At 33.9% G+C, this 26858-nt stretch overlaps 1 protein-coding gene across 1 annotated transcript in view; it reads left to right on the plus strand.

The window, feature by feature from the left end:
• Positions 1 to 17665: 17665 nt before the first annotated feature.
• LOC123233611 (lipocalin Can f 6.0101-like) overlaps positions 17666 to 26858 on the plus strand; it is a 29715-nt gene continuing 20522 nt past the window's right edge. The window contains exons 1-6 of the mRNA XM_044659675.1: positions 17666 to 17761; positions 18288 to 18424; positions 20015 to 20088; positions 22478 to 22573; positions 23344 to 23445; positions 23629 to 23653. Of these exons, the coding sequence (XP_044515610.1) occupies positions 17666 to 17761; positions 18288 to 18424; positions 20015 to 20088; positions 22478 to 22573; positions 23344 to 23445; positions 23629 to 23653 (530 nt within the window). The remainder of the gene's footprint in view (positions 17762 to 18287; positions 18425 to 20014; positions 20089 to 22477; positions 22574 to 23343; positions 23446 to 23628; positions 23654 to 26858) is intronic.

The raw sequence follows: 26858 nt of genomic DNA on the forward strand, positions 1-26858 counted from the left end.
TTATGGTCCTTTGGTCATGATTACATATTGCTCTCTTAAATAGTTCTACCAGTTCACAGTTCCATAAACAATGCAATGGTGTCCCAATTTTTCCTCATCCTTTCCAATATTTATCATTTTCACTTTTGGTAATATTAATCTTTTGGATAGTTAAGAGGTGATATTTCAGGGATATTTTAATTTGCATTTTTCTAATCAATAGTGATTTGAAGTATTTCTTCATATGGCTATAGAGAGTCTCTATTCATCTGAGAATTGCTTATATGTATCAATAGACTTATAAATTGGGAAATGCTTTGTATTCTTACAAATTTGATTCCTTTCTCTCTATATTTGAGAAGTGGTATCTTTATCAGAGATATTTGGTATAACCCTCCCTCCCCAATTTATTGCCTCCCTTCTTATTTCAGTTGCATTTGTTTTATTTGTAAACAGGCCTTTAAATTTAATGTAATTAAAATTATCCATTTCATTTTAAAAAAATTTTATCAATGTCTTGCTGATCATAAAATGTTCTGTTATGTGTGAAGGTCTTACCTGTGTCCCCAGTGTATTTTATGTAAGTGTGCCCAGCATAGGTCACAAGACTGTGATCTATGTACTTGATCTGAAAATGATTGAATTTGACTGGGAAGGGAAGAGGGATGTTAAAAGGTTCAAGACTAGAAAGTACACTCTCTCTATTTTTTTGGATGTGGCGGTGAAAGGATAGTGACTGAGATAGCCATGTGAAGAAGTGCCCATGTGGCAAGCTTAGAATAGGGTTAAATCTTCCTCTATCTCTATGCTCTCTATTTCAAGTAAATATTAATAAACTCCATGGAAATTAAGGACCAGAGTTTTAATTTAGCTTTAAGACTTATCCATAAGTCTGGCAGGTAAACTTTTCTGTGTTTTCCTAATTTGTTTATGGTACCTCCTTTTCTTTCTAGATCAAATATCCATAATGAGGGCCCAAAATCTGTAGTGCTTAACATTTTCAAGCTTGTGCTGGTGTGAAGCCTCTAACTTGAGGGCAAAATAGCTCAGAGGGCTCTAAGCCCTCTAAGCCATCAGCAGAGGAGACAGAATGTATAGTTTTCAGAACTCCCAGTCCAAAGGCCAAAAAATGTTGGGAAAATGGGCAAATAGCAAAAAAAACCCTAACCATATAAAATTTTTACTGAGACAAAGATGAGTAAGGCACTGATTTAGTAGAGGAAAGTGAGATCAAAGCAGCCACATGCAAAACTTCAAATAAAAATGGGAATTGGTCTCAGGTACTGGAAGAGCTTAAAAAGGAATTCAAAAATCAAATAAGAGAGGAGGAAGAAAAAAGGGAAAAGAAATTAAAATAATGCATCAAGAAAATAAAAGCTTAAAAAGAAAAATTGGTCCACTGGAAAAAGAGGCACAAAAATCCATTGGAGAAAAGTTTCTTTAAAAACAGAATTGACTTACTGGAAAAAGAGGTGAAAAAATCCAATTGAAAAGTAGAATGGACCAAGTGGAAAAGGAGGATAGAAATGTCATGGAAGAAAACAAATCTTTAAAAACGAGAATTAGGCAAATAGAAACTAATGACTTCGTGAGACATGAAGAAACGATAATACAAAATCAAAAGAATGACAAAATAGAAGAAAATATGAAGTATCTCATTAAAAATTGACCTGGAAAATCTATCCAAGAGAAAAAATCTAAGAATTATTGGACTACATGAAAGTCATCATCAAAAAAAGATTAGACATCATATTACAATAAATTAATCCAAGAAAACTGTCCTGATGTTCTTGAACAAGAGGTTAAAATAGAATCGAAAGAATCTACAGATCATTTCCTGGAATAAATCCCCAAATGACCACTCTTAGGGATGTTATAGGCCAATTCAAGAGCTCTTGGGCCAAAGGAAAAAATACTACAAGAAATTAGAAAGAAATAATTCAAATGTTATGAAGCCCTAGTCAGGATTACATGAAATCTGGCAGTTTCTACATTGAAAGATTAAAAGGCTTGGAATTTGATATTCCATAAGGCAAGGGAACTGGATTTATAACCAAAAATCACTTACCCATCAAAAATGGCTGTATTGGGCAGCATAGACAGAGTGAATCTTAAAACCTCCACACCCTTACGCACCGAGATAGAAAACAATGTGCTTCGAGAAGAAAGAGGACCGAATCTAAGAACAGGACAGAGCATGGGGAACCCCATTGCAGCACAACTAAAGAGGTACTTCAAGAAAAAGGCTTCAATACTTGAACTGTCAGGCTTCAATACTTGAACTGTCAGGACTGTGTAGAAGGGGAATCCCAGGATCCCAAGACGCCTCCCCCACCTGCTGTGCAGAGACTCCAGCTGCCTGGGAAATCTCAGGGCTGGTGGGTGCACCCGTTGGGAGAGAGGGCCTTGCTGGCATAGGACTCAGGGAGTCAAACATAGACACTGGAAAGGTGACTGGAGGAGAAAACCAGAGAAACACAGCAAAAATGCCCAGAAGATGGTGGCTTAGAGAGAGCCAAACCCCAGAGCTCAGACAGCTTGGCTTCCTCATACCGAGATAGAGAACTCAGGGTTTCAAGAGGAAAGAAAACCAGATCAAACACAGTGGATAGCGCAGGGGGACCCCACTGCTGGAGAGCTCAGTTCAGCAAAAAAAGCACTTCTTCTTGTCACCCCACCTTTTTTGTTTTTGTTTGTTTGTTTGTTTGTTTGTTTGTTTTTCCCTTCCCTCAAGGCTTTGAGGTTTTAGCCTCAGGGCAGACTAATTCAATCCATACAGATTTAATCCCAACAATTGGACAGACAAGAAGTCTTCCAAGGGCAGAGAAAGTAACTTACCCCTGGGGGAAGATCTTTCATCAAAGATCATTAAATACATCTGCTCAAATCAGCAGAACAAGGAAGGGAAAAAACATGAGCAAGCAACAGAAAAAGAGAAAAGAAATGACAATTGACAGCTTCTTTCAAGGAAGTGAAAAGAGAGAAAATGAAACAGAAATAGAAGAAGAGGAAGTAATTCCAGTGAACTGGACACAGGCTCTGGAAGATCTCAAAATTCAATTAACTCAAGAATTTAAAACTCAATTAATTCAAGAACTTCAGGAACTCAAAAAACAATCAACAGAGACTGAAGACAATTTGAAAAAGGAAATACATGAGCGAAAACAAGAAAATAAAGTATTAAAAACCAGAATTGGCCAGCTTGAAAATGAAGCAAAGAAGTCAAAAGATGATCTACAAAGAAAATCGGACCAGAAAGAGAAGGATAACCAAAAAGCCAGGGATGAAAATCAGTCTTTAAAAAACAGAACTCAACAACTAGAAGAAAATGACTTCACAAGGCAGCAAGAATATGTTAAACAAAATAAAAAACATGAAAAATTTGAGGAGAATATGAAACACCTCATTGATTCAACCAAAGATCTGGAGAACAGAGATAGAAGAGATAACTTAAGAATTATTGGTTTACCAGAACATCATAATAAAAAGAAAAAGTTTAGATAGCATTTTACAAGAAATTATCAGAGAAAATTGCCCAGAAATTCTTGAACAAGAAGGAAAAGTAGAAATTGACAGGATCCACAGATCACCTCCTACATTTAATCCACAACTGACAACTTCCAGGAATATTATAGCCAAATTAAATAACTACCAGACGAAGGAAAAATATTACAAGCTGCTAAAAAGAAGTCATTCAGTTATCAGGGAACCACAGTTAGAATAACACAGGATCTGGCTGCATCTACATTGAAGGACCAGAAGGCATGGAACACAATATTCTGGAAAGCAAGAGAACTGGGGCTACAAGCAAGAATCAACCATCCAGCAAGACTAACTATATTATTGCAGGGGGAAGTATGGTCATTCAATAAAATTGAGGACTTCCAAACATTCATCAAGAAAAAACCAGACTTAAACAGAGAGTTTGCTGCCCAAACCCAGAACTCAAGAGAATCAACATAAGGTAATTAAGAGAATGGGGGGAGGAGAAAAAAATTCTTTTCTTTAAGGGACACAACAAATTCAATCAATTTATACCCCAAGAAGAAGAGAAGGTATTGGCAAATATTAAAAATTATTATTACCAACAGGGTAACTAGAAGAAGTTTACATAGAGGGAACAGGGACAAATTGTATAGGATGAAATGTCAATATATATATATGTATGTATGTATGTATGTATGTATGTATGTATGTATGTATAAATATATGCAAAACTAGGGGGGAAGAAGATAACAATAAGAAAAAACAAAAGCAAAAAAAAAGGAATAAATTTATATTCCATAAAGAAGCACATGGGATCAACAGGGGGAAAATAATAATATATTGTAAGGATAAAGAGGTTATAGAGAGGGAACATTCAATACTTAAGTGCATTGAAATCAACTTAGAGAAGAACAATCAGATACATAGGAGCAGAAAATTGATTCACACCCTATAGAGAAGTAGAAGGGTAACAAAGAGACTGGTGGGGAGGGAAGCAATACTAGGGAGGGAGAGGGCTTGGGGATGAGCACCATGTGGCTTTAAAGAACAATAAGATGGGAATAAGAAGGGAGGGGGGAGAAAGGGAAGTACAACAAGGGAGGGGATTATAGGAACTGATTAAAAACAAAACACTGGTATAGAAGGAAACAGTGAAAGAAGAAAGAACAGGGCTAGGAGAGAGAATCAAAATGTCTGGGAATGCAGAGTTGATAATTATCACTCTGAATGTGAATGGGATGAACTCACCCATAAAATGGAAGCAAATAGCAGAGTGGATTAGAAACCAAAACCCAACCATATGTTGTTTACAAGAAACACACATCAGACAGAAAGACAGACATAGAATGGAAATGAGAGGATGGAGCAAAATCTTTTGGGCTGCAAATGAGGAAAAGAAGGCAGGGGTGGCCATCATGATCTCTGACAGAGCCAAAGTAAAAATAGATAAGGTTAAAAGAGATAGGGAATGTTACTACATCCTAATAAAAGGCAGTATAAACAATGAAGAAATATCAGTACTCAATATGCATGCACCAAAAGGAATAGATTCCAAATTTCTAAAGGAGAAGCTAGTGGAGCTCAAAGATGAAATAGATAGAAAAACCATACTAGTGGGGGACCTGAACCTTCCCCTATCAGATCTAGATAAGTCAAACCAAAAAATAAATAAGAAAGAGATAAGAGAGGTGAATGAAACCCTAGAAAAAAAATCAAGTTAATAGATATTTTGGAGAAAAATAAATAGAGACAAAAAGGAACACACCTTCTTTTCATCAGCACATGGAACTTTCAAAAAGATAGACCATGTAATAGAAACATGGCAAACAAATGCAAAAAAGCAGAAATAATAAATGTAACCTTCTCAGATCATAATGCAATGACAATAGTTATTAGTAAGAATACATGGAGAGGCAAACCAAAAACAAATTGGAAATTAAATAATATGATTCTCCAAAATAATTTAGTGAAAGAACAAATCGCAGAAAAAATTAATAATTTCATTGAAGACAATGACAATGATGAGACATCTTACCCAAACTTATGGGATGCAGCCAAAGCAGTTCTAAGAGGAAAATTTATATCACTGAGTGCATATATTAACAAATTAGGGAGGGCAGAGGTTAATGAATTGGGCATGCAACTTAAAAAAATAGAAAATGAACGAATTAAAAATCAGATGAAAACTAAATCAGAAATACGAAAAATCAAAGGAGAAATTAATAAAATTGAAAATAAAAGAACTATTGAATTAATAAATAAGAGTAGAAGCTGGTATTTTGAAAAAACAGATAAAATAGACAAAGTATTGGTTAATCTAATTTAAAAAAGGAAAGAAGAAAACCAAATTAATAGTATCAAAGATGAAAAAGGAGACCTCAACTCTAATGAAGAGGAAGATAAGGCAATCATTAAAAACTATTTTCCTAATTATATAGCAATAAATTTAACAATCAAGGTGATATGGATGAATATTTGCAAAAATATAAATTGCCTAGATTAACAGCAGAAGGAATAGAATGCTTATATAATCCAATATCAGAAAAAGAAATTGAACAGGTCATTAAAGAACTCCCTAAGAAAAAATCCCCAGGACCAGATGGATTCACAAGTGAATTCTATCAAACATTCAAAGAACAATTAATTCCAATACTATACAAATTATTTGATGTAATAAGTAAAGAAAGAATCTTACCAAACTCCTTTTATGACACAAATATGGTACTGATTCCAAAGACAGGCAGATCAAAAACAGAGAAAGAAAATTACAGACCCATCTCCTTAATGAACATAGATGCAAACATCTTAAATAGAATACTAGCAAAAAGACTCCAGTGAGTGATCAAGAGGGTTATTCATCATGATCAGGTGGGATTTATACCAGGAATGCAAGGATGGTTAAACATTAAGAAAACCATCCACATAATTGACCATATCAACAAGGAAACCAAGAAAAACCACTTGATAATCTCAATAGATGCAGAAAAAGCCTCTGACAAAATACAACATCCATTCCTATTGAAAACACTAGAAAGTATAGGAATAGAAGGTTCTTTCCTAAAAATAATTAACAGCATATATCTTAAACTATCAACAAGCATCATATGCAATGGGGATAAATTAGAAGCCTTTCCAATAAGATCAGGTGTGAAACAAGGATGCCCATTATCACCTCTTTTATTTAACATTGTACTAGAGACACTAGCAGTAGCAATTAGAGGAAAAAAAAGAAATTAAAGTATTAAAATAGGCAAGGAGGACACTAAGCTATTACTCTTTGCAGACGGTATGATGGTCTACTTAAAAAATCCTAGAGAATCAACTAAAAAGCTAGTAGTAATAATCAACAACATTAGCAAAGTTGCAGGATAGAAAATAAATGTACAAAACCATCAGCATTTCTATATATTTCCAACACATTAGAGCAGCAAGAGGTAGAAAGAGAAACACCATTTAAAATCACCCTAGACAATATAAAATACTTAGGAATCTATCTACCAAAACAAATACAGGAATTATACGAACATGACTACAAAACACTTACCAAAAAAATATAACTATATCTAAACAATTGGAAAAAACATTGATTGTTCATGAGTAGGATGAGCTAACATAATAAAAATGACCATTCCACCCAAAATAATTTACGTATTTAGTGCCATACCTATCAAACTACCAAAAACATTTTTACTACATTAGAAAAAACTATAACAAAGTTTATTTGGAAGAACAAAAGATCAAGAAAATCAAGGGAAATAATGAAAAAAATGTGAAGGAAGGTGGCTTAGCAGTATCAGATATTAAGTTATACTATAAAGCAGCTGTCATCAAAACAATATGGTACTGGCTAAGAGATAGAAGGGAGTATCAGTGGAATAGACTTGGGGTAAGTGATGTCAGCAAAGAGTCCAACTTTTGGGACAAAAATCGACTATTTGACAAAAACTGCTGGGAAAATTGGAAAACAATATGAGAGAGATTAGGTTTAGATCAACATTTCACACCATACACCAAGATAAATTCAGAATGGGTGAAAGACTTGAATATAAAGAAGGAAACTATAAGTAAGTTAGGTGAACACAGAATAGTATACTTGTCAGATCTCTGGGAAAGGAAAGATTTTAAAACCAAACAAGAGTTAGACAAAATTACAAAATGCAAAATAAATAAGTGTGATTTTATTAAATTAAAAAGGTTTTGTACAAACAAAAGCAATGCAACCAAAATCAGAAAGGAAACAACAAACTGGGAAAAAATCTTTAGAACAAAAAATTCTAACAGAGGTCTAATTACTCAAATATACAAGGAACTAAATTAATTGTATAAAAAAATCAAGCCATTCCCCAATTGATAAATGGGCAAGGGACATGAATAGGCAATTTTCAGGTAAAGAAATCAAAAGTATCAATAAGCACATGAGAAAGTGTTCTAAATCTCTAATAATTAGAGAAATGCAAATCAAAACAACTCTGAGGTACCACCTCATGCCTAGCATATTGGCTAAAATGATAGCAGGGGCAAGTAATGAATGTTGGAGGGGATGTGGCAAAATTGGGACATTAACGCATTGCTGGTGGAGTTGTGAACTGATTCAACCATTCTCGAGGGCAATCTGGAACTATGCCCAAAGAACAATAAAAGAATGCCTGCCCTTTGATCCAGCCATACCATTACAGGGTTTATACCCCAAAGAGATCATAGATAAACATACTTACACAAAAATATTTAAAGCAGCGCTCTTTGTAGTGGCAACAAACTAGAAAGCAAGGGTATGCCCTTCAATTGGGGAATGGCTGAACAAGTTGTGGTATATGTTGGTGATGGAATACTATTGTGCTCAAAGGAATAATAAACTAGAGGAATCCCATGTGAACTGGAAAGACCTCTAGGAATTGATGCAGAGTGAAAGGAGCAGAGCCAGAAGAACATTGTACACAGAGACTGATATATTATGGTAAAATCGAATGTAATGGACATCTGTACTAGCAGCAATGCATGACTCAGGACAATTCTGAGGGATTTATGGAAAGGAACACTATCCACATTCAGAGAAAGAACTGCAGGAGTAGAAACACAGAAGAAAAACAACTGCGTGGACACTTGGGTTGATGAGAACATGATTGGGGATGTAGACCTGAAAAGACCACACCCATGTAACTATCAATAATGTGTAAATAAGTCTTGACTGACCACACCAGTGGAAATGCGAATTAGCTGCAGCGGGGGGAGGGGGTGAGTCGGAGGATGGGGGGGGGCATGAAGGGGGTGAAGGGTAAAGTAAAAACATGACTTATGTAACCAGGGAAATTTTTTCTAAAGATAAAAAAATTATTTTTAAAAAATGGCTATGTTTTTCAGGAGGAAAATGTAGTGATTTAACAAAATAGAATATTTTCCAGCATTTCTGAAGAAAAGACCAGACTTAGTTAGAAAATTTGATGTCTAAAAACAAAATATGAGAGAAGTATAAAAAGGTAAATAAGATAGAGATAAAATTTAAGGGACTCAACAAAGTCAAATTTTTATATTCCTACATAGAAAGGTAATTTTCACAACCCTTAAAATTTTTATCATTATAATAGTAGTTAAAAGAAGTATACATAGAAGACGTGGTAGTAAACTGCTTAGGATGAGATGCAAAGAAATATCAAGGGGTGAAATAGAGGATTGGCCGAAGAGAAATGGGAAGAAAGAGGTACAATGGGATGAATTATATCATTTAAAGAGCCACTAGGAGGAAAAAACCAATTACAATGTAGGGGAGGATGAGGGTGGTGACAAATAATATTTAAACTTTTCTCTCATTGGAATTGTCTCAGAGAAGGAATAACTGCCAGATTCTTTGGGGTATATAATGTTATATTACCCTGATGAGAAGTAGTTGGGGAATAAGAAAGGAGTTGTTAGAGAGGGAAATAATGTAAGGGAGGAAGAATGAGGGGGTGATTAAAAGCAAAGTGTGTGTATGGAGGGATAGAGTGAAAGGAGAAAGTAGAGGACTGAAAAGGGAAACCAAGATGGAAGAGAATACACAGATGATAATCATAACTATGAATGTAGTTGGGATGAATACATCCATAAAACAGAAATGGATGGTAGTGTGGATTAGAAGCCAGAATCCTAAGATATGTTCTTTTCAAGAAACACGTTTGAGGCAGGTAGACACACAGATTAAAGCTAAGGAGATGGAGCATAATCCACTGGTCTTCAACTATGATGAAAAAAAAGCAGGCATAGCAATCACAATCTCAGACAAAGCTAAAGCAACAATAGACCTGAATAAAGAGATAAAGAAGATGATTGTATTTTGATAAAAGGTAATATAGACAATGAAATAATATTGGTACTTAACATATATGCACCAAAATGTATAGCCTCCAAATTTTAAAGGAGAAACTAAAAAAGCTTAAGGAGGAAATAGACAGTAAAATTATATAATAGCAGAACCTCAGCATCCCCCTATCAGAACAAGATAAATCTAGAAAAAAAAAGAAATAAAGGAAATGAATGAATTTTTAGAAAAGTTAGACTGAATAGATCTCTGGATAAAATTGAATGGATATCAAAAGGAATATGCCTTCTTTTCAGCAGCAAATGAGTAGGTCAAGGAGGAAATCTTAGAAATAATTACTGATTTCATTAAGAAGAATGACAATGAGGAGACAACATATCAAAATTTATGGGATACAAATAAAGCAGTATTTAGAGGAAATTTTATATCCCTAAATGCTTATATCAATAAAATAGATAAAAAGCCAGCCAATGAATTGGAGATGCAAGTAAAAAAAAACAACTAGAAAATGAACAAATAAAAAATTCCCAATTAAAGACAAAATTGGAAATCCTAAAAATCAAAGGGGAAATTAATAAAAATGAAAGTAAAAAAAAGCACTATTGAACTAATAAATAAGATGGAGTTAGTTCTATGATAAAACAAATAGAATAGATAGAGCAATGGTTAATTTGATTAAAAAAGGGAAAGAAGAAAATAAAATTACAGTATCAGAAATGAAAATGGTGAATTTTCCTTCAAAGAAGAGGAAGTTTAAGCAATCAGGAGTTATTTTGCCTAGTTATATGACAAAAATTTAACAATGGATGAATATTTACAAAAATATAAATTGCCTAGATCAGTAGTTCCCAAACTTTTTTGGCTCACTGTTCCCTTTCCAGAAAAAAATATTACTTAGCACCCCTTGGAAATTATGAAACTATTTATTGAACTCAGAATAGAATGTAATACAAAAAGAAAGTGTGGCCATCACCGCCCTCCTGGATCACTGTAGCACCCACTTTAGGAATCACTGGCCTGGATGAACAAAAAGAAGAAATAGAATACTTCAATGATACCATCTCAGAAAAATAAATTGAACAAGCCATCAGTGGACTCCATAAGAAAAAGTTTCCAGGGCCAAATGGCTTCACAAGTTAACTCTATCAAAGTTTTAAAGAACAATGCATCTTAATACAATATTAAGTATTTGGCAAAATAAGGAAAGAAAGCATCCTACCAAATTCTTTTTATGACACAAATATGAATCTAATTTCTAAGCTGAGAAGACAAAAACAGAGAAAGAATTACAGACCAATTTCCTTAATGAATATTGATGCAAAAATGTTAAATAGAATATTAGCAGAGACTACTTCAATATATAACAGGGATCACTCACTATGACCAGGTGGGATTTATGCCAAGTATACAAGGCTTGTTTAATAAGAGGAAAAGTATCACCATAATTGGCCATATCAATAACCAAAGTAATAGAAATCACATTATTATCTTAATATATGCAGTAAAAGCTTTCAGCAAAACACAACATCCACTTCTATTAAAAACACTAGAAAGCATAGGAATAAAAGGGCCTTTCCTTAAACTAATAAGTAGCAACTATGTAAAATCATCAGCAAGTATAATCTACAATGGGAATAAGTTAAAAGCCTTCCCAATAAAATCAAGAGTGAAGCAAGGATGCCCATTATTACCACTATCATTTAATACTATACTAGAAATGTTAGCTTTAGCAAAGAGAAAAAGAAATTGAATTAAAGTAGACAAAGAGGAAACTAAACTATCATTGTTTGCAAATGATATGATGGTATACCTAGAAAATCCTAGAGAATCAACTGAAAAACCAGTTGACATAATTAACTTTATCAAAGTTGTAGGATAATAAATAAACTCATATATAATCAACATTTGTATATATTTCCAAAAGAGTCCAGCAGCAAGAGTTAGAAAAAGAAGTTCTACTTAAAATTACTCTAGACAATATTAAATACTTAGGAATCTATTTGCCAAGACAAACAGAAGAATTATAAATTAATAGTTACAAAACATTGTTCACATAAATAGTCTGATCTAAAGAATTGGAAAAATATTAATTACTTACACTGGGCTGAGCTAACATAATAAAAATGATAGTCTTATCTAAAGTAATTCATTTATTCAGTGTCATAACAATCATACTACCAAAAAACTATTTTATAGAAATAGAAAAATGATAAAAATCATCTGGAAGAATAAAAGATAAAGAATATCAAAGGAACTAATGAAAAAAAAATATGAAGGATGGTGGTCTACTGGTATCAGATCTTGAACTGTGCTATAAAGCAGTAATTGTCAAAATAATCTGGTACTAAGAAACAGAAGGGTGAATCAATAGAATAAAATATGGATAAATGAACTCAGCAATCTAATGTTTGATAATTTCAGTGATCTCAGATTTTGGGGTAAGAACTCACTATTTGACAAAAACTATTGGGAAAATTGGAAAACAATATGGCAAAAATTAGGTACAGATGAATACCTCACTGTCTATACCAAAATAAGATCAGAATGAATATATGGTTTAGACATAAAGGCTGATATTATGAATAAATTTGGATTACATAAAAGAATTTACTTGTTAGATCTATGGGGAAGAGAGGAATTTATGACCAAACAAGAGATAGTGAACATTATAAGATGTAAAATGAATAATTTTGATTATATTAAATTAAAAAGGTTTTGTACAAGCAAAACCAATGAAACCAAGATAAAAAGGAAAACAACAAACTGGGGGAAAATTTTATAACAAAGTTCTCTGAAAAATGCCTAATTTCTCAAATATATGAAGAACAGAATCAACTTTATAAGAATACAAGTCATTCCCCAACCAACAAATGGTCAAAAGATATGAATAGGTAGTTTTCAGATGAAGAAATCAAATCTATCAATGATCACGTGAAAAAATCCATTCTAAATTCCTCTTAATTAGAGAGATGCAAATTAAAACAATTCAGAGGTACCACCTTATACCTATCATATTGTTTAACATGACAGTAATGGAAAATGATAAATGCTGAAGAGGATGTGGTAAATTGAGACATTAAGGCATTGCTGATATAGCTATGAACCATTCTGGAAGACAATTTGGAATTATGCTTGAATGACTATGAAACAATGCATACCCTTTGATCCAGTAATACCACTACTAGGTCTGTATCATGGAGAGATAAATTAAAGAAAAGGAAAGGAGTGGACCTCAGTGTCAAGGAGGTCTCATCAAGGACCTACTTGCTCAAAAATATTTATAGCTGCTCTTTTATGGTGACAAAGAATTGGAAATTTAGGGACTGCCCATCACTTAGGGAATGGCTGAAAAAATTGTGGTATATGATGGTAATGTAATACTATTGTATTGTATGGAAGGATGAACAGGATGATTTCAAAAGGAAAGTAGAAAGATCCACATGAACTTATGCAGAGTGAAATAAGCAGAACCAGAAAAACCTTTTACACATGTAACAGCAATATTTTGGAATGATCAACTGTGATAGACTTAGTTATTATTGGCAATACATTGATTTATAGACTTAGTTATTATTGGCAATACATTGATTCAGGACAATTCTGAGGGACTTTTGACAAAGGTTATCCTCTTCCAGAGAAGGAACAATTGGAGACAGTAAGTGGATGAAAGCATCTGATTTTTCAGTTATTTATTTGGGTTTATATTTTGGGGTTTCGGTTTTATAAGATTACTCACAAAAATGATCAATATGGAAATATGTTTTACATGATAACCCAGATCAAAGTGCCTGCCAGCATCAGGAGTGGGTTGGGAATGGAAGGAGGGAGATAGTTTTAATCATATAACTTGTGTGGAAATTTGTTATAACATGTAATTGTTAATAAATAATCTTTATTAATATTTTTAAAATAGTTAAAATATTATTTAAATCTTTTTTAAAAATCATATTTCAAATATTTTTAAAAAAACATTTCTCCAAAAATACTAATTAGGAAAATATAAAGACTTTCAAATCAGATATGCAATGAAAACTTCTTGAAAAGAACAAATAAGGAAACCTCAAAGAAGAACCAAAATATAAAAAATAAGAGAAAAAGAAAATAAAACAATATTTTAGAGTTGATAAATGAAACAAAACCTAGGTCTTCAAAAGTACTAAAACCAATAAATTTTTGCTAATTTGACTTTTTTTAAAAGGCAGGGCAAAGAAAATCACATTGTCAATATGAGGAAAAGGAAGTAAAATCCTAACAAATATAAAACAAATAAATTGTTAGTCCTTACATTATCTGTCATAAGATTATATCTGAATAATTATGTAGCAGAACAACTATGAGCTTGTCTGATTGGCTAAAAGTATAAACTTCTAAATTCACTGACTCTAATATATATATATATACTAAACAATCCAATTTCAGAAAATGAAATTGATCCAGACAAATTTATAGGTGAATTTTATCCAATACTCAATATATATATATATATATATATCACACAATGTATTTTTATTTTTTAATTTTTTTTTCTTAAACCCTTACCTTCCATCTTGGAGTCAATACTGTATATTGGTTCCAAGGAGAAGAGTGGTAAGGGTATGCAATGGGGGTCAAGTGACTTGCCCAGTGTCACATAGCTGGGAAGTGTCTGAGGTCAAATTTGAACCTAGGACCTCCTATCTCTAGGTCTGGTTCTTAATCCACTGAGCTACCCAGCTGCTTCCACAATGTATTTTTAAAGTTGAGATATAAAAGACTTTAGCAACTTTTTAGTGAATATATATCTGTATTTCTAATGCCTAAACAAAATAAAGTAAAACAAAATTAAAGGATAAGGAAGAGGGAAACACTGGGAAAAGAGAAAAGAAGAGAAAATTAGGGGTAAATTATCTCATTTGAAAGGAACATAAAAATCAATACAGTGAAGTGTGGCATAGGGTGAGGTGGCAAACAATGCTTGAGACTTATTGCCATTATAATCGGCACAAAGCAGGAATGACATTCATACACAATTGGCTATAGCAACTCACTTTACTCTAAAGGGAAGTAAGAAGCAGAGGGGGAATAAGAAAAGGAGAGTGCGAACAAAAAAGAAGATAAACTTATGTAATCAGTAGTCAGAAATAAAAATATTTTTGAACAGGGAAATTCTGAAAGGAGAAAAAGAAAAGGATAAACAGGAAAAATAAGATAGAGAGAAAGACACAGTTAATAATAATAGCTGTGAATGTGAATGGGATGAATTCATTCATAAAACAGAAGAGCAGAGGAAAGTAGATTAAAAGCCAGAATTCTACAGTATGTTGTGTAGAAGAACCATATTTAAGGCAGGGAGACACACAGAGTAAAGCTAAGAGGCTGGAACAGAATCTACTATGTTTCGGCCAAATTTCAAAAAGCAAAGGTAGCAATTATGATCTCAGACTGATTGTAATGGAATACTATTTTGCTATTAGAAATGATAATTCAGGCAATCTCTCTCTCTCTCTCTCTCTCTCACACACACACACACACACACACACACACACACACACACACACACACAAACCTAGAAAGACTAATATGAAGTGATGCAAAGTGAAGTGAGTAGACCCAAGAGAATGTACACAGTAACAGCAATAAAACATCATAATAATTAATTGTGATTGAAAACTATTATCAGCAATGCAAGGATCCAAGAAAACTCCATGGGACCCAGGACAAAAATGACTATCCACCATCATACAAGGAGTCGATGGAGTCTGGAAACAGATTGAAGCATGTAGTCCTTCATTTTATTTTCTCCATGAAATTTTTTCCAGTATAAACGATATGTGTCTTCTTTCACAACATGATGAATATGGAAATATGTACTGTATGATAACACAGGTACAAACTACATCCTATTACCTGCCTTCTTGGGGAAATGGAAGGAGTGGGAGAGAGAGATAATATGGAACAAAAAATGTCAGAAAACAATTATTGGAAATTGTACCAATATGTAATTTGGAAAAGAAATTTATAAAAGAGGGAAATTATCAATTTTGGAAGGGTTTTAGAAAGAAGTGTATACATCGTTGGTGGATATGTGAATTAGTCCAACATTTTGTAAAGTTTTTTGGAACTATGCAAAGAGTATAAGTAAAATGTCTCTACCCTTTGACCCAGAAATACTACCAAAAACATCTAGCCCAATGAGATTAATGACAAAAATGAAAGTCCCCATGTATACCAATTTATGCCATTACTTTTATGATAGAATATAAATGGAAATAAATTACATACCTATCAACTAAGGAATAGATAAACAAATCACAAATCATGATATGTGAAAGCAATGATATATTACTATCTTATAGGAAAGATAATATAATGAACACAGAGAAATATAAGAAGACATAAAGACTGATTCAGCCAGTAAGATGAATAAGGAAAACATTCTACTCAATGACTTCAGAGATGTGAATGGCAATTATAACAGCTAAATAATTGAAACACAATACCTGTAAAATTATAATGATCTGGTTTGACCTTAAAAAAGAAACAAAATAAGCTATTTCTTCCCACTTCTTTGAGAAGGTAAGGGACTATGGATGTGGAACATCGCATGAAAATCCCAATTTTTTTTTTGGACAGGTCACTTAGTTTTATTAAACCCTTTTCTTCTTCTTTTTCACTTTTTATTATGAGGGATTACTCTCTGGGAGGAATATAGTGGACATTGTAGATGATGAATAAAAAGATATCAATAATCTACATTAAAAAAACACTAATATCTAAGCCAATGTAGGACAAAGTAAAGAGATATCACTAATGGTCTGACATCACTACTGAATGAAGACAAAAATAAAAGACAATATATCCAAAAATTTTTGTAACCAACTCAGATTTATATTCCTTATAGCATAATAGAATAAAAAAGACTATACATTGCTCCTGTATTCTTTCTACCCCCAGAATTAACTTTCACATTTTCTCTCCTATATCCTTGCTCTTACCCTTTAAGTTTACCATCTCAGCTTCACCTGCCAATAGGCCCACAAGCCAAAGAAGCTTCAAAATAACTAATAAAATTCCTTCACTAATTCACATGAATTATTATTCACATAATAAGCAAATATCAATCTGTACATGTATTTATTTGCAATCACTCTTAACTTGCCACACACTGGGGAAGACTCTGGCAGGGATGGCTAGACAGAGATGTTCTGCATTAAGAGTACTCATCTAAAAAATGTTTCCTTAGCTGCTTCTGATGTTCAGAAAGAGTTTTTAAAAAGGAGATACAAAGTCTAGCATAGAATCCAGAGGCAGAGGACTGGTGGTCATGATGCACAGTATAGGGAGACTATAGCTCCCCCAAAAGGACTCACTTGTTGCTACCTGAGTCAATTTTCACTTCAGGGTATAGTAAAAGCACAAGTGAGCACTAATTTTTTCATTTTCTTCCTCACGTTGATTCATTTTAAGATGACCATTTTGTACTTAGACAAGAAACATTAAATGTATAATCTGATCTAACAGCTCAGGCAACAGATAAGACCAACAATCATTCTAAAAATTAGTATTGTTTTTCTATAACATCACCAAGTGCCAAGGATAATGTAATGACTTTTGTTGAAATGATAGTACTAATGATAATTAAGAAAAAAATCCTTAAGGCAGCACAGAGTTCCAAGGACAATAGTATATCTCTTGGCAGAATTTATTGGTAGCTGGGGAATGCTGAGTCAGTGTGTATGTGATGGAAATGTGTATGTGAGAGAAATTTGGAGGTGAGATAGGGGGTAGGGAGTGGGATAGATGCCTTGCCAAGTCCTCAGAGTAAGCCAACCCTCTGAGGATATAATATAAAGGAACCTGACTTGTCAATGCCCTTCATTCTTATTAATTCTACTTCTTGTCTAAGAAGAAAAGAGTTCCTTTACAGTGATGAAACTTCTACTTCTGACCATTGGTCTATGCATGACCAATGCATTAGTGCCTAATGAAAGGATCCAGGGATATGCTGACTTCAAACCTGACCAGGTACCATCATCAAGCAGAGCTCTGAGTCTTCATTTGTGAGATAGAGATTTTAAGTATGGCATGGCAAGCTATGGTAATTGTACCCCTACTCTTTATTTTTGGTACCTCTTTCTGTTTCTTTTCATTTTGCTCATCTTTCTGTCTTCCATTCCTTTAAATTCATTCTATCCATTCTCCTTGCACCTATTTCACTGCAGAAGGCCATCCTATTCCTGAGAGATTGGTAGGCCAGTGAAATAGCTGGTGTATCCATATCCATATCAGGCTTCAACTGATTGCTCTCATACTGCTATTACAGATTATTCCTTGCCTTCCAGCATAGCCAGTCTTCTTCCTCACGAAATTCTAAGAAATTTTTGGCATTTGCATTAGACATTCTTGGAATTTTGTCTTTAAAAATTAAAAGACAACTTCTTTGATTATTATAGATAAATACATGCTTGTCTCAAAATGGAAGCCAATATCATAGGAAATGGATAACTTTTTAAAAGCAGCTATCTGAAATGTCTTTCATGATTCTCTTTAGATCAATGGGAGGTGGTATTCCATTGCAGTGGCATCTAAAAGACCAGAGATGATAATGCCAGGTGGTAGAAGTAGGTTTCAAATCTACTCTTTCCAAGTCAAAAAGAATGGAGAAATTTTCACAATTACCTATATAAAGTAAGTACAACATTTGTATATTCTAACAGTATTATGTGGGGTTGTTCTATCTCTGAATAAGTTATTTACACATTTTCACAGCATTTAGACTTGGGACAGACTTTAATGATTATTTAATTCTGCCTTTTTCCATGTCCCAAATCCTAATTTCCCAAATTAAAAAAAACAAACAAACAACAAACTTGAGTCCTATAGAGGTTAATTAAGGAGGGTGAGGCACTAGGACCTGGGGAGAGGGAGAATCAAGAAAGATTTCTTCTAGTATGTGTCACTTGAATTAAATGGTGGATGAAACTAGGGATTATAAAGGTAGAGATGAGAAAGGAGTATATTCCAGGCATGGGTGATAGAATGTGAGAAGGAAGAGAGCTAGTCAATGGAACTGTTCTATAGGAGAAAATTTATGTGTAAACTACAGAATAAAGAATATTGGGCATGGGTATTTGAAACTTGAGTGGTCATAAAGAATAGCAACTTAATTAAACATTGAGAGGGCTGAGCCAAAATGAGACTAATCTGAAGGGATATTACGTGCCTTCCTCAATTCTCATCCTATCAAGTCCTATTGTATCTGCCTCTGCCATATGCCATTCTCTCCTTTTAAGGCAAAGGGTTCCTAAGTCACTGAATATTGGGCCTGTTTCAAACCCCTACTATCCATATGTATACCTTCTAATCACCTGGAAATCCTCTGTTACTCCTTTCTTCCAAAGAAAAGAAACTGATCATTTTCAAGGAAATCTATTAAAAAATGAGTCACATTGTTGCTACTGATAGATTAGTTGGAATGAGCCTAAAGGCAGTGATGCAAAATAGGACTTTATTGCAATGGTAGAGGTGAGAAATGGTGTGGGCCTATAGGAGGATAGTGTCTTCATGAGTTGTGAAAAAGATATTACAGAGATAGAAAAAAAGGAGATTTTATAGATAGGTGGAATGAGGCAGAGTGAGAAAACAAGGATGACAGAAGTTGTGAATCTAGGAGTTCAAAGTAATCATGATTTAAGTAATGCTTGATAATATTTGGAATATCTGAAGGGGTAACCCTTTGGGGGAAAAACAATTGAGTTACTTTTTAGAAATGTTGAATTTGAGGTATCTATTGAACCTTCATTTCAAGATGTCCAATATACTGTCCATGATTCAGGCCTACAGCCCTCGGGAAGGTTGAATATATAGATCTGTGAGTGATTTTCAGAGAGATAATCATGGAACCCATCAGAACCGATGAGGTCACAAAATGAAAGAATTAAGAGAGGAAAGGCAAGATAACCTAGACCAGAGTCAAGACAATTGAGTGTGATTTGGTTGAGCCAAACAGACTGAGAAGGAGTAGTCAGGCAGATTGAAGAAGAACCAATAGAGAATAGGGTCAGAAAAACTCAGAAAGGAGAAAGCAATCCTGAGAAGGTATTCAATAGGGTCAAACATTGTAGAGAGGTAAAAAATGACCACTGAGAAAAGGCCTTTGGCGATTTGGTTCTCGTTGGTACTCTACGAATTGTGATTCTTTTGAATGGGGCGAAAGACATATGAATCACATAAAGTTCATGGAGAAAACCCCAAAATAATATTAAATTTATTTTCCAGTCAGAATGACATATGTCAACAAATTAATGTCACACTCACTGCAACCAAGATTCCTGGCCGATACAAATTGACTAGTAAGTATCACTTAGATATATTATTGTTTTTCACCATGAACTAGGAAAAAAACAAAAACCTGAAGTACTTGATGGCTCCTCTCTTGAATGATTATAATAGCAATAATGTAAGCTCATTTTCCTTTTAATATATAGTCAATTATAACATATATAAACAAATAGGCAAAATAAGGAGTCAAATCATGAATAATTATTGAGTTAGCTAAAAGAAAAACCCAGCAAAATAATAACAATAACATTTTATTTGTATCTCTGGCCCTTTTTAGATGTCTGCTTACCAGATACTGTTGCTATTATTTTCTTTAGAAAACTATAATAACTGTATTTAAATTCAGTTTATGTGTGATTTTTCTGGTTCATATTTCTTTGCTTTGTATAATTTCATGCAAGTTCACTTTTTGGGGGACATTCTGCATATTCATCTTTTTAAAACCCATAATATTTCATTAAAAAAACTGAAGTTCATATCCTGATTTTACTACTTAATACCTGTAGCAAATATATCTCTCTGTATCTTAGGTTCTTCATTTGTCAAACGAGGGGGTTAAACTAGCTAATTTCTCAGATCTCTTTCATTCTCAAATTCTATGGTCCTTCATTGATATGCTACAATTTCTTCAGCCATTCACCAAAACTTGTACCTAGAGAGTGAATTTTGTTTTACTGAATTCATCTTCCTAAAAACATCCTTCAAAATGACTGGCTTCCTTTTGGAGTATTATGTAGCCATGATTAAAAGTGATTAAAAATTAAAAATTTCCTAGAGTCTGTAGCTCTTGAATGGGACAAACTAGGGTCTTATGATACTAAAGAATGAATTATATGTAAAAATGGCCTTTCACCACTCACACATTGGATTTGTTGTTCTTGCCATTTCCCTTATTTGAGGAAGAAGATTCATATTCTGCCTAGCTTCAAAGGTTGAGAAAGCTGAAGGGAACTACTATTCCTGGTATATATTGCAGAGGCATACACCATGTAATTTTTAGTTATTCAAAAATATTTTTAAAAAAAGATGATGTTTAGAATTGGAAAAATTGCATCGTAAATTATATATATATATATATATAAGAATCAAACATATTATTTGGATTTCATTTTAAAAAATGGAAGGATTGTCAAGTCTTATTTTACTCTTACTCTTCCTCATCTGAAAGTATGATTCAGAGAGGTCAGGGGATTTGCAGTCAATATAAAAGCTAGGGCTCAAATTTATATTTGATGGTCACCAGTACAGTGGTTTTTTTGTCTGTTTGTTTGTTTTGTTTATTTTTGTCTTTACCATGCTCCGGACATTAAGTCCCATAACCCATAACAACCTATATGAATCAAACTTCTCCAGATTGGCAAAAGCAGAGATTATCATGAATCTTCCCTTTATGTATTTATTATATGTATGTATTATGTATTCTGTTATGTATTATTAGGTTTCTACCCTTGGGCTTAGTAGCAATGTAGCCTTTCTATCCCAGTAATAGAAATGACTAATTAGAGAAAATGTAGAGGACCCGATGCCATCTGTACATGTGTAAAAAGATTCTTGTTAACAAGTTGAACATTTATATTTTTTCATTCAGTCACAAATGCATGCACATATTGATACACTAAGTATCCATTAAATTACTATGTGTCCGTCCCTGTGCTAGGAATCGAATGAACTATAAAGTAGTTTTGGGGATAGGTCTGGGCTGCCCACAGTGACCATTCTTTCTGGCTGTTCTATAATATTCCTTCTCATTGGAGTTGTGAGGATAATGCTGACTTAAGGCCTCTCTAAAGGTTTTAGTGAAGCTGATCAACTCGGTATCTTTTCCCACTTCCTCTAATAGAGTTTTCACCTTTCCATCATCTCCATCCAGCCAACTGTTAGGTGTAAGTATGTGCTTGCAGAGACCAGATGGAAGTCTGGTTCTTTTTCCAGCTCTTCCTGATTGGTGGGGCTATGATGTGAGGGTTTATACCTATCCCTCCTTAATGGGTTTGTTTTCTTTTAAAAGCTAAATGCAAGGGTCGGTCCCAATGTGGGAATTCTATTTTCAATGTGCTATCAGTTTACTATTGGTAGGCCACATTGGTAGGAAAATGAAGAAAAGACAAGAAAAACGTCACATTTCACATAGTGATCTCAACACTTATTCAGGAGAAGGGCGCTAGAGGACAGAGGAAGAGTGATTCCTCAGATTTCGTCTGAAGACATGCTTCTGATATTACTGAAACAAGATCATCAGTGCTTATGCTGTTGGCTAGGACATTTATATTCAATGATTCATTCAACAAACAGGTCCTAATTATCTACTGTGTACAAAAGACAGAAAGTAACAAGGTCAGGTCTCTTGCCTTGAATGAATAGGGGAAACCTGACATTGCCACTACTTATTTCCTTTCACAGATCTTGAAGATTACTTTCTCATAAAAGATACAGACTATAAGAACTTCCTAATTGTATATAGTCAAATGGAGAACATTGGAATATGGGAACTATTTGGTAAGTCTTCTGTCAGCTTCAAAAGCAATACTTGTTTTCTCTTCATTTCTCTAACTATATGCTTTATTAATAAGCTAAAATATCTTAAAATCCTAAAAGGCCAACCCTCTAATACTATAGTTTGATGTCAGTTATGACTAGATGATTTTTTTAACAAGACATCCAATTTCCTAATCTTACCTCAATGGCTATTTCTGTGCAAAATGCTCTTCCTCTCTAGGACCTTTAGCCTACATTATTCCCCTATGGAATGCCTTCTACCTAATATCCTCACTATATTCAGTGAGCATCATCTTTATTCTAATACCTAGGACATGAATGCAAATTAAAAAATATAATAGAACTCAAGAATGAACTCAAGTGGTGCATTTACGAACAAGGATTTATTCAAACCCATTGATATTTATCTAAGACAATTGGCATGTCCACGACAAAAAGTATTACCAACTTCCTCCACTCTCAACAAGTCACTGGATTTGGAGTTTAAAAATATAGGTTTAAACACTAGATCTCTTACTTAATGCCCATGCAGCCTTCAGTAAAACATTTCACTTCACTGGCGATCAATTTCCTCATCTATAAAATGAGGGGGAGAATAAAAGGAAGGCATAGCATTGAAGTAGATGATTTCTAATCTTTCTTCCAGCTCTTAATTCCTAGGAACCTATAACTAGAAATCATCTTCCCTAAGGCAGTGAGCCAACCCTGGGGAATAATGAAGCCTCCCAGGTTCAAATCATTTCACTTATTTGCCTATCATCTTGTTTCAGGAAGAAGGAGCTCTATGCCTAAAGTATATAAAGCGAAGTTTGAGGCCTTAGTCATGTCTCGTGGCTTGGGAAAAACGGATATTTCTTACTTCAGTGAAATGGGTAATTTAAATTTTTCTTCAGTCCACATTTTCCTCTTGATAATAAGAATAAAGTTATTCTCAACTCATTTTTCTATCTACCTCTTTTAATGACTTCCCGATGACTCCCACAATCCCTGTATTTATTCCACTCCCTTTTCAGCCTCATTGAATTAAACTTAAGTCTTTTTCTATCCCTCCTTAGAGAGATGCCCCAAGAGAGTCAAAAAGTGAGTGAGCATATTGTTGTGTATGTATTTCTTTTTATTTCTTTTTTATTTTTTTTAATTTTAAATCCTTAACTTCTGTGTATTGACTTATAGGTGGAAGATTGGTAAGGGTAGGCAATGGGGGTCAAGTGACTTGCCCAGGGTCACATAGCTGGGAAGTATCTGAGGCCGGATTTGAACCTAGGACCTCCTGTCTCTAGGCCTGGCTCTCAATCCACTGAGCTACCCAGCTGCCCCTGTGTATGCATTTCTGTCTAATATTGCTAGAAAATGGGGAATATTTAAGACTTCTAGGTCACTGATCAGAATTTGATGTGACTAATTTGGGTAAACTATTGTTCTCTGGGACAGATCACATATTTATTCCATGAATACAAAGGATGACACAGACTTATAAACTTTTCTTAATGATTTGGCTATTATAGTTCAGCAGTGATACAGTAGAAAGATAATAAGACTTAGATTACACAGACCTGAGACCTAATTGCGGCTAATACCAACTGGTTGTATGACTTTGGACAAGTCACAATAACAATAATAATTAGTAATAATAATAATAACATTTATATAGCATGTACTATTTGCCAAACACTGTGCTAAGTTCTTTACAATTATTACCTTATTTGATTCTCATAAACACCCTGGGAATCAGGTACTATTATTATATAGCTGTTAAGAGTCTGAGATCAAACCTGAACTCAAGTGTTCCTGACTCTAGTACTAGTGTTCTATCCACTGAACAATCTAGCTGCCATTAACACTCTGTACCTCAATTTCCTCAACTGTGAATGTATAGTGTTAGACTCTATTATCCTAAATTCTGATTTACCTCTAAATTCACATGATTTTAAGCTATTTGCTTGTAAAGGTAGTATGATATAGTTGGGATAAAAGTGACAATAATAATTAATAATAACAAAAATCAAGACCAATTCAACTCAGGACACATTGATTCTAGTCCTCTCTGATAACTAAATCACAATGTAAACTTGGCCAAGTTATTTCCTTTCTTAGGCAGTTTGGATCACATCTGTAAAATGAAGATTTTACAGACTAGATTTCCCTTAAGGTCTTTCCCAACTCTAAGAATTTTATTATTCTAATGAGGTGGGAGGGAAGAAAGGGAATCACAAGTCATTTTCATTCCCTTGAATAGTTAATAGCATGTGTTGATTCCAATGTTTATCCAGAGTCCTGAATTAGATACTAGATAAGATTCAAAGATGGTAGGACAAAATCCCTGCACCTTCAAGAAATTTGCAATCTAGATGGAGAGAAAATATAGAGATAACAAAATGGAATCAAAGCATAAATAGTTCCCAAAGAAAGTGGGAGAATTTCATTGCTTGGACTTCCAGTTCCCAATCTGTTTTATTCCCAATTTCCAAGTCATAACTCTGATTCCTATTTTACAGGGTTTCCAACAACTGATTTTTGTTTGATTTCCTCCTACTTGACTTCAGGATAACTGATTCACTCAAGCCTGGTCATCCTTCTTCCATTCTTCCCAACTCTGGGAAAGAACATTTATGCCTTTGTTTCAGATTCTGCAAGGTTTTGAGCAATGGATAATTAATAAATTCTGTAAAATTCCACAAGTCTGTGTGCCTTTCTTAAGTTCTTGTGGGATGAAGAAGGTGCAAATGGGAGAAAATTAATTATAATAATCTTGGACATTAGACTAGAAAATTATTTTTTTACAACCTGGGACATCTACTTCAGATTTATTTGTCTATGTTAAGAGATAATTGTGAGAAGTCTAAAGGATATTTAGGAAGACTGGTCTAGTTGACACAATTCAATCAAATTGTTCTACTCAGATTTAGACTGTAAAAAATAGTCCATTCATACTTTGATGCAAGCTTAGACAGATATTTATTATTTAAAGTCATTGTCAACCCTAAAAAGGAAGGGCTGCCCCAATTTGCGGTATCCTAGTCCTTTGCTGCTGATGTGGAATTCAGACACAAGAGTCAGACACATCAGTAATGCCAAAAGCAATATGCCTTTATTACAAATGAATTTTAGCTTTCCCAAAAAAAGGTAGAAAACTTAATTTGAGAAATCTAGAGGCTCTGATATGTTGGAACAGAGATATGGCATGAAAAATTGGGGGTAAAGATAATACTGGATTTAAGTTTCCAAAAGGTTATTAAAAGATCTCAAAAACAGTGTTCTTCAGGTTATGGCAAGAGAATCAAGAAGGATCTTGTGATAAGCCACCCTAAGGACTTGGCAATTCAGTTCTTATTTGTGACTCTTAGTTTGATGAGTGGACCTTTATCCTCTATATCAGGATAGCTCATTGACAGAGTAGAAGGACAAAAGTTTTATAGGAAGGAATATATTCTTGATTAGGTGCATCTGGTTATTTTACCATTTCTGATGTTATAGGCAAGCAGACATTGAATTGGTCAGCCAGTTCCCCACCCTTGAAAAGAGGGAAATGGAATGGGCCAGTATGGTATTTTCTAATTACCAAAGATCCTTGGAAAGAGAAGGAAGAAAGTATTAGAAAGGAAGAAAGCTGATGATTCTATAATAAACATGTTTTAAAGAGGCCCGCTAGATCTGAGAAACTAGATGACCTTTGTTTTAAGAGTATAGATCTGAATAGAATTCTCAGAATAGATAAAAATTAATTTATTTCAGTAGCAGCTGGGTGGCTCAGTGGATTGAAAGCCAGGCCTAGAGACGGGAGATGCTAGGTTCAAATCTAGCCTCAGATACTTCCTAGCTGTGTGACCCTGAGCAAGTCACTTAACTCCCATTGCTTAGTCCATACCACTCTTCTGCCTTGGAACCAATACACAATATTGATACCAAGATTGAAGGTAAGGGTTTAAAAAAACTGATTTGAAAGATTGTATATACTTAAATGCATATGTGCCTTTATACACATATAGCATACCATTTTAACTCAAGTTTGGAGTAATTTGTTTTTCTGAGGGCTTTTGAAAATGGAAATATGCTTCAATCACATCCCATACTGTATTCAATTATTCAATAAATAGAATTCAACGAAAAATTTATTAAGCACTTACCTTATGAGAAACACAAGAAATACAAGCAATGCTTCCCTATCCTACCTTTGATTTTACAACTGGCAATCTGTTGTAAATAGGTTTTTTTTAAACATTTATTAATAATCATTTTTAACATGGTTACATGATTCATGCTCCTACTTTCTCCTTCACTCCCCCGC

Source organism: Gracilinanus agilis, chromosome 2, assembly GCF_016433145.1.
Source record: "Gracilinanus agilis isolate LMUSP501 chromosome 2, AgileGrace, whole genome shotgun sequence".
NCBI classification, from domain to species: Eukaryota; Metazoa; Chordata; class Mammalia; order Didelphimorphia; family Didelphidae; genus Gracilinanus; species Gracilinanus agilis.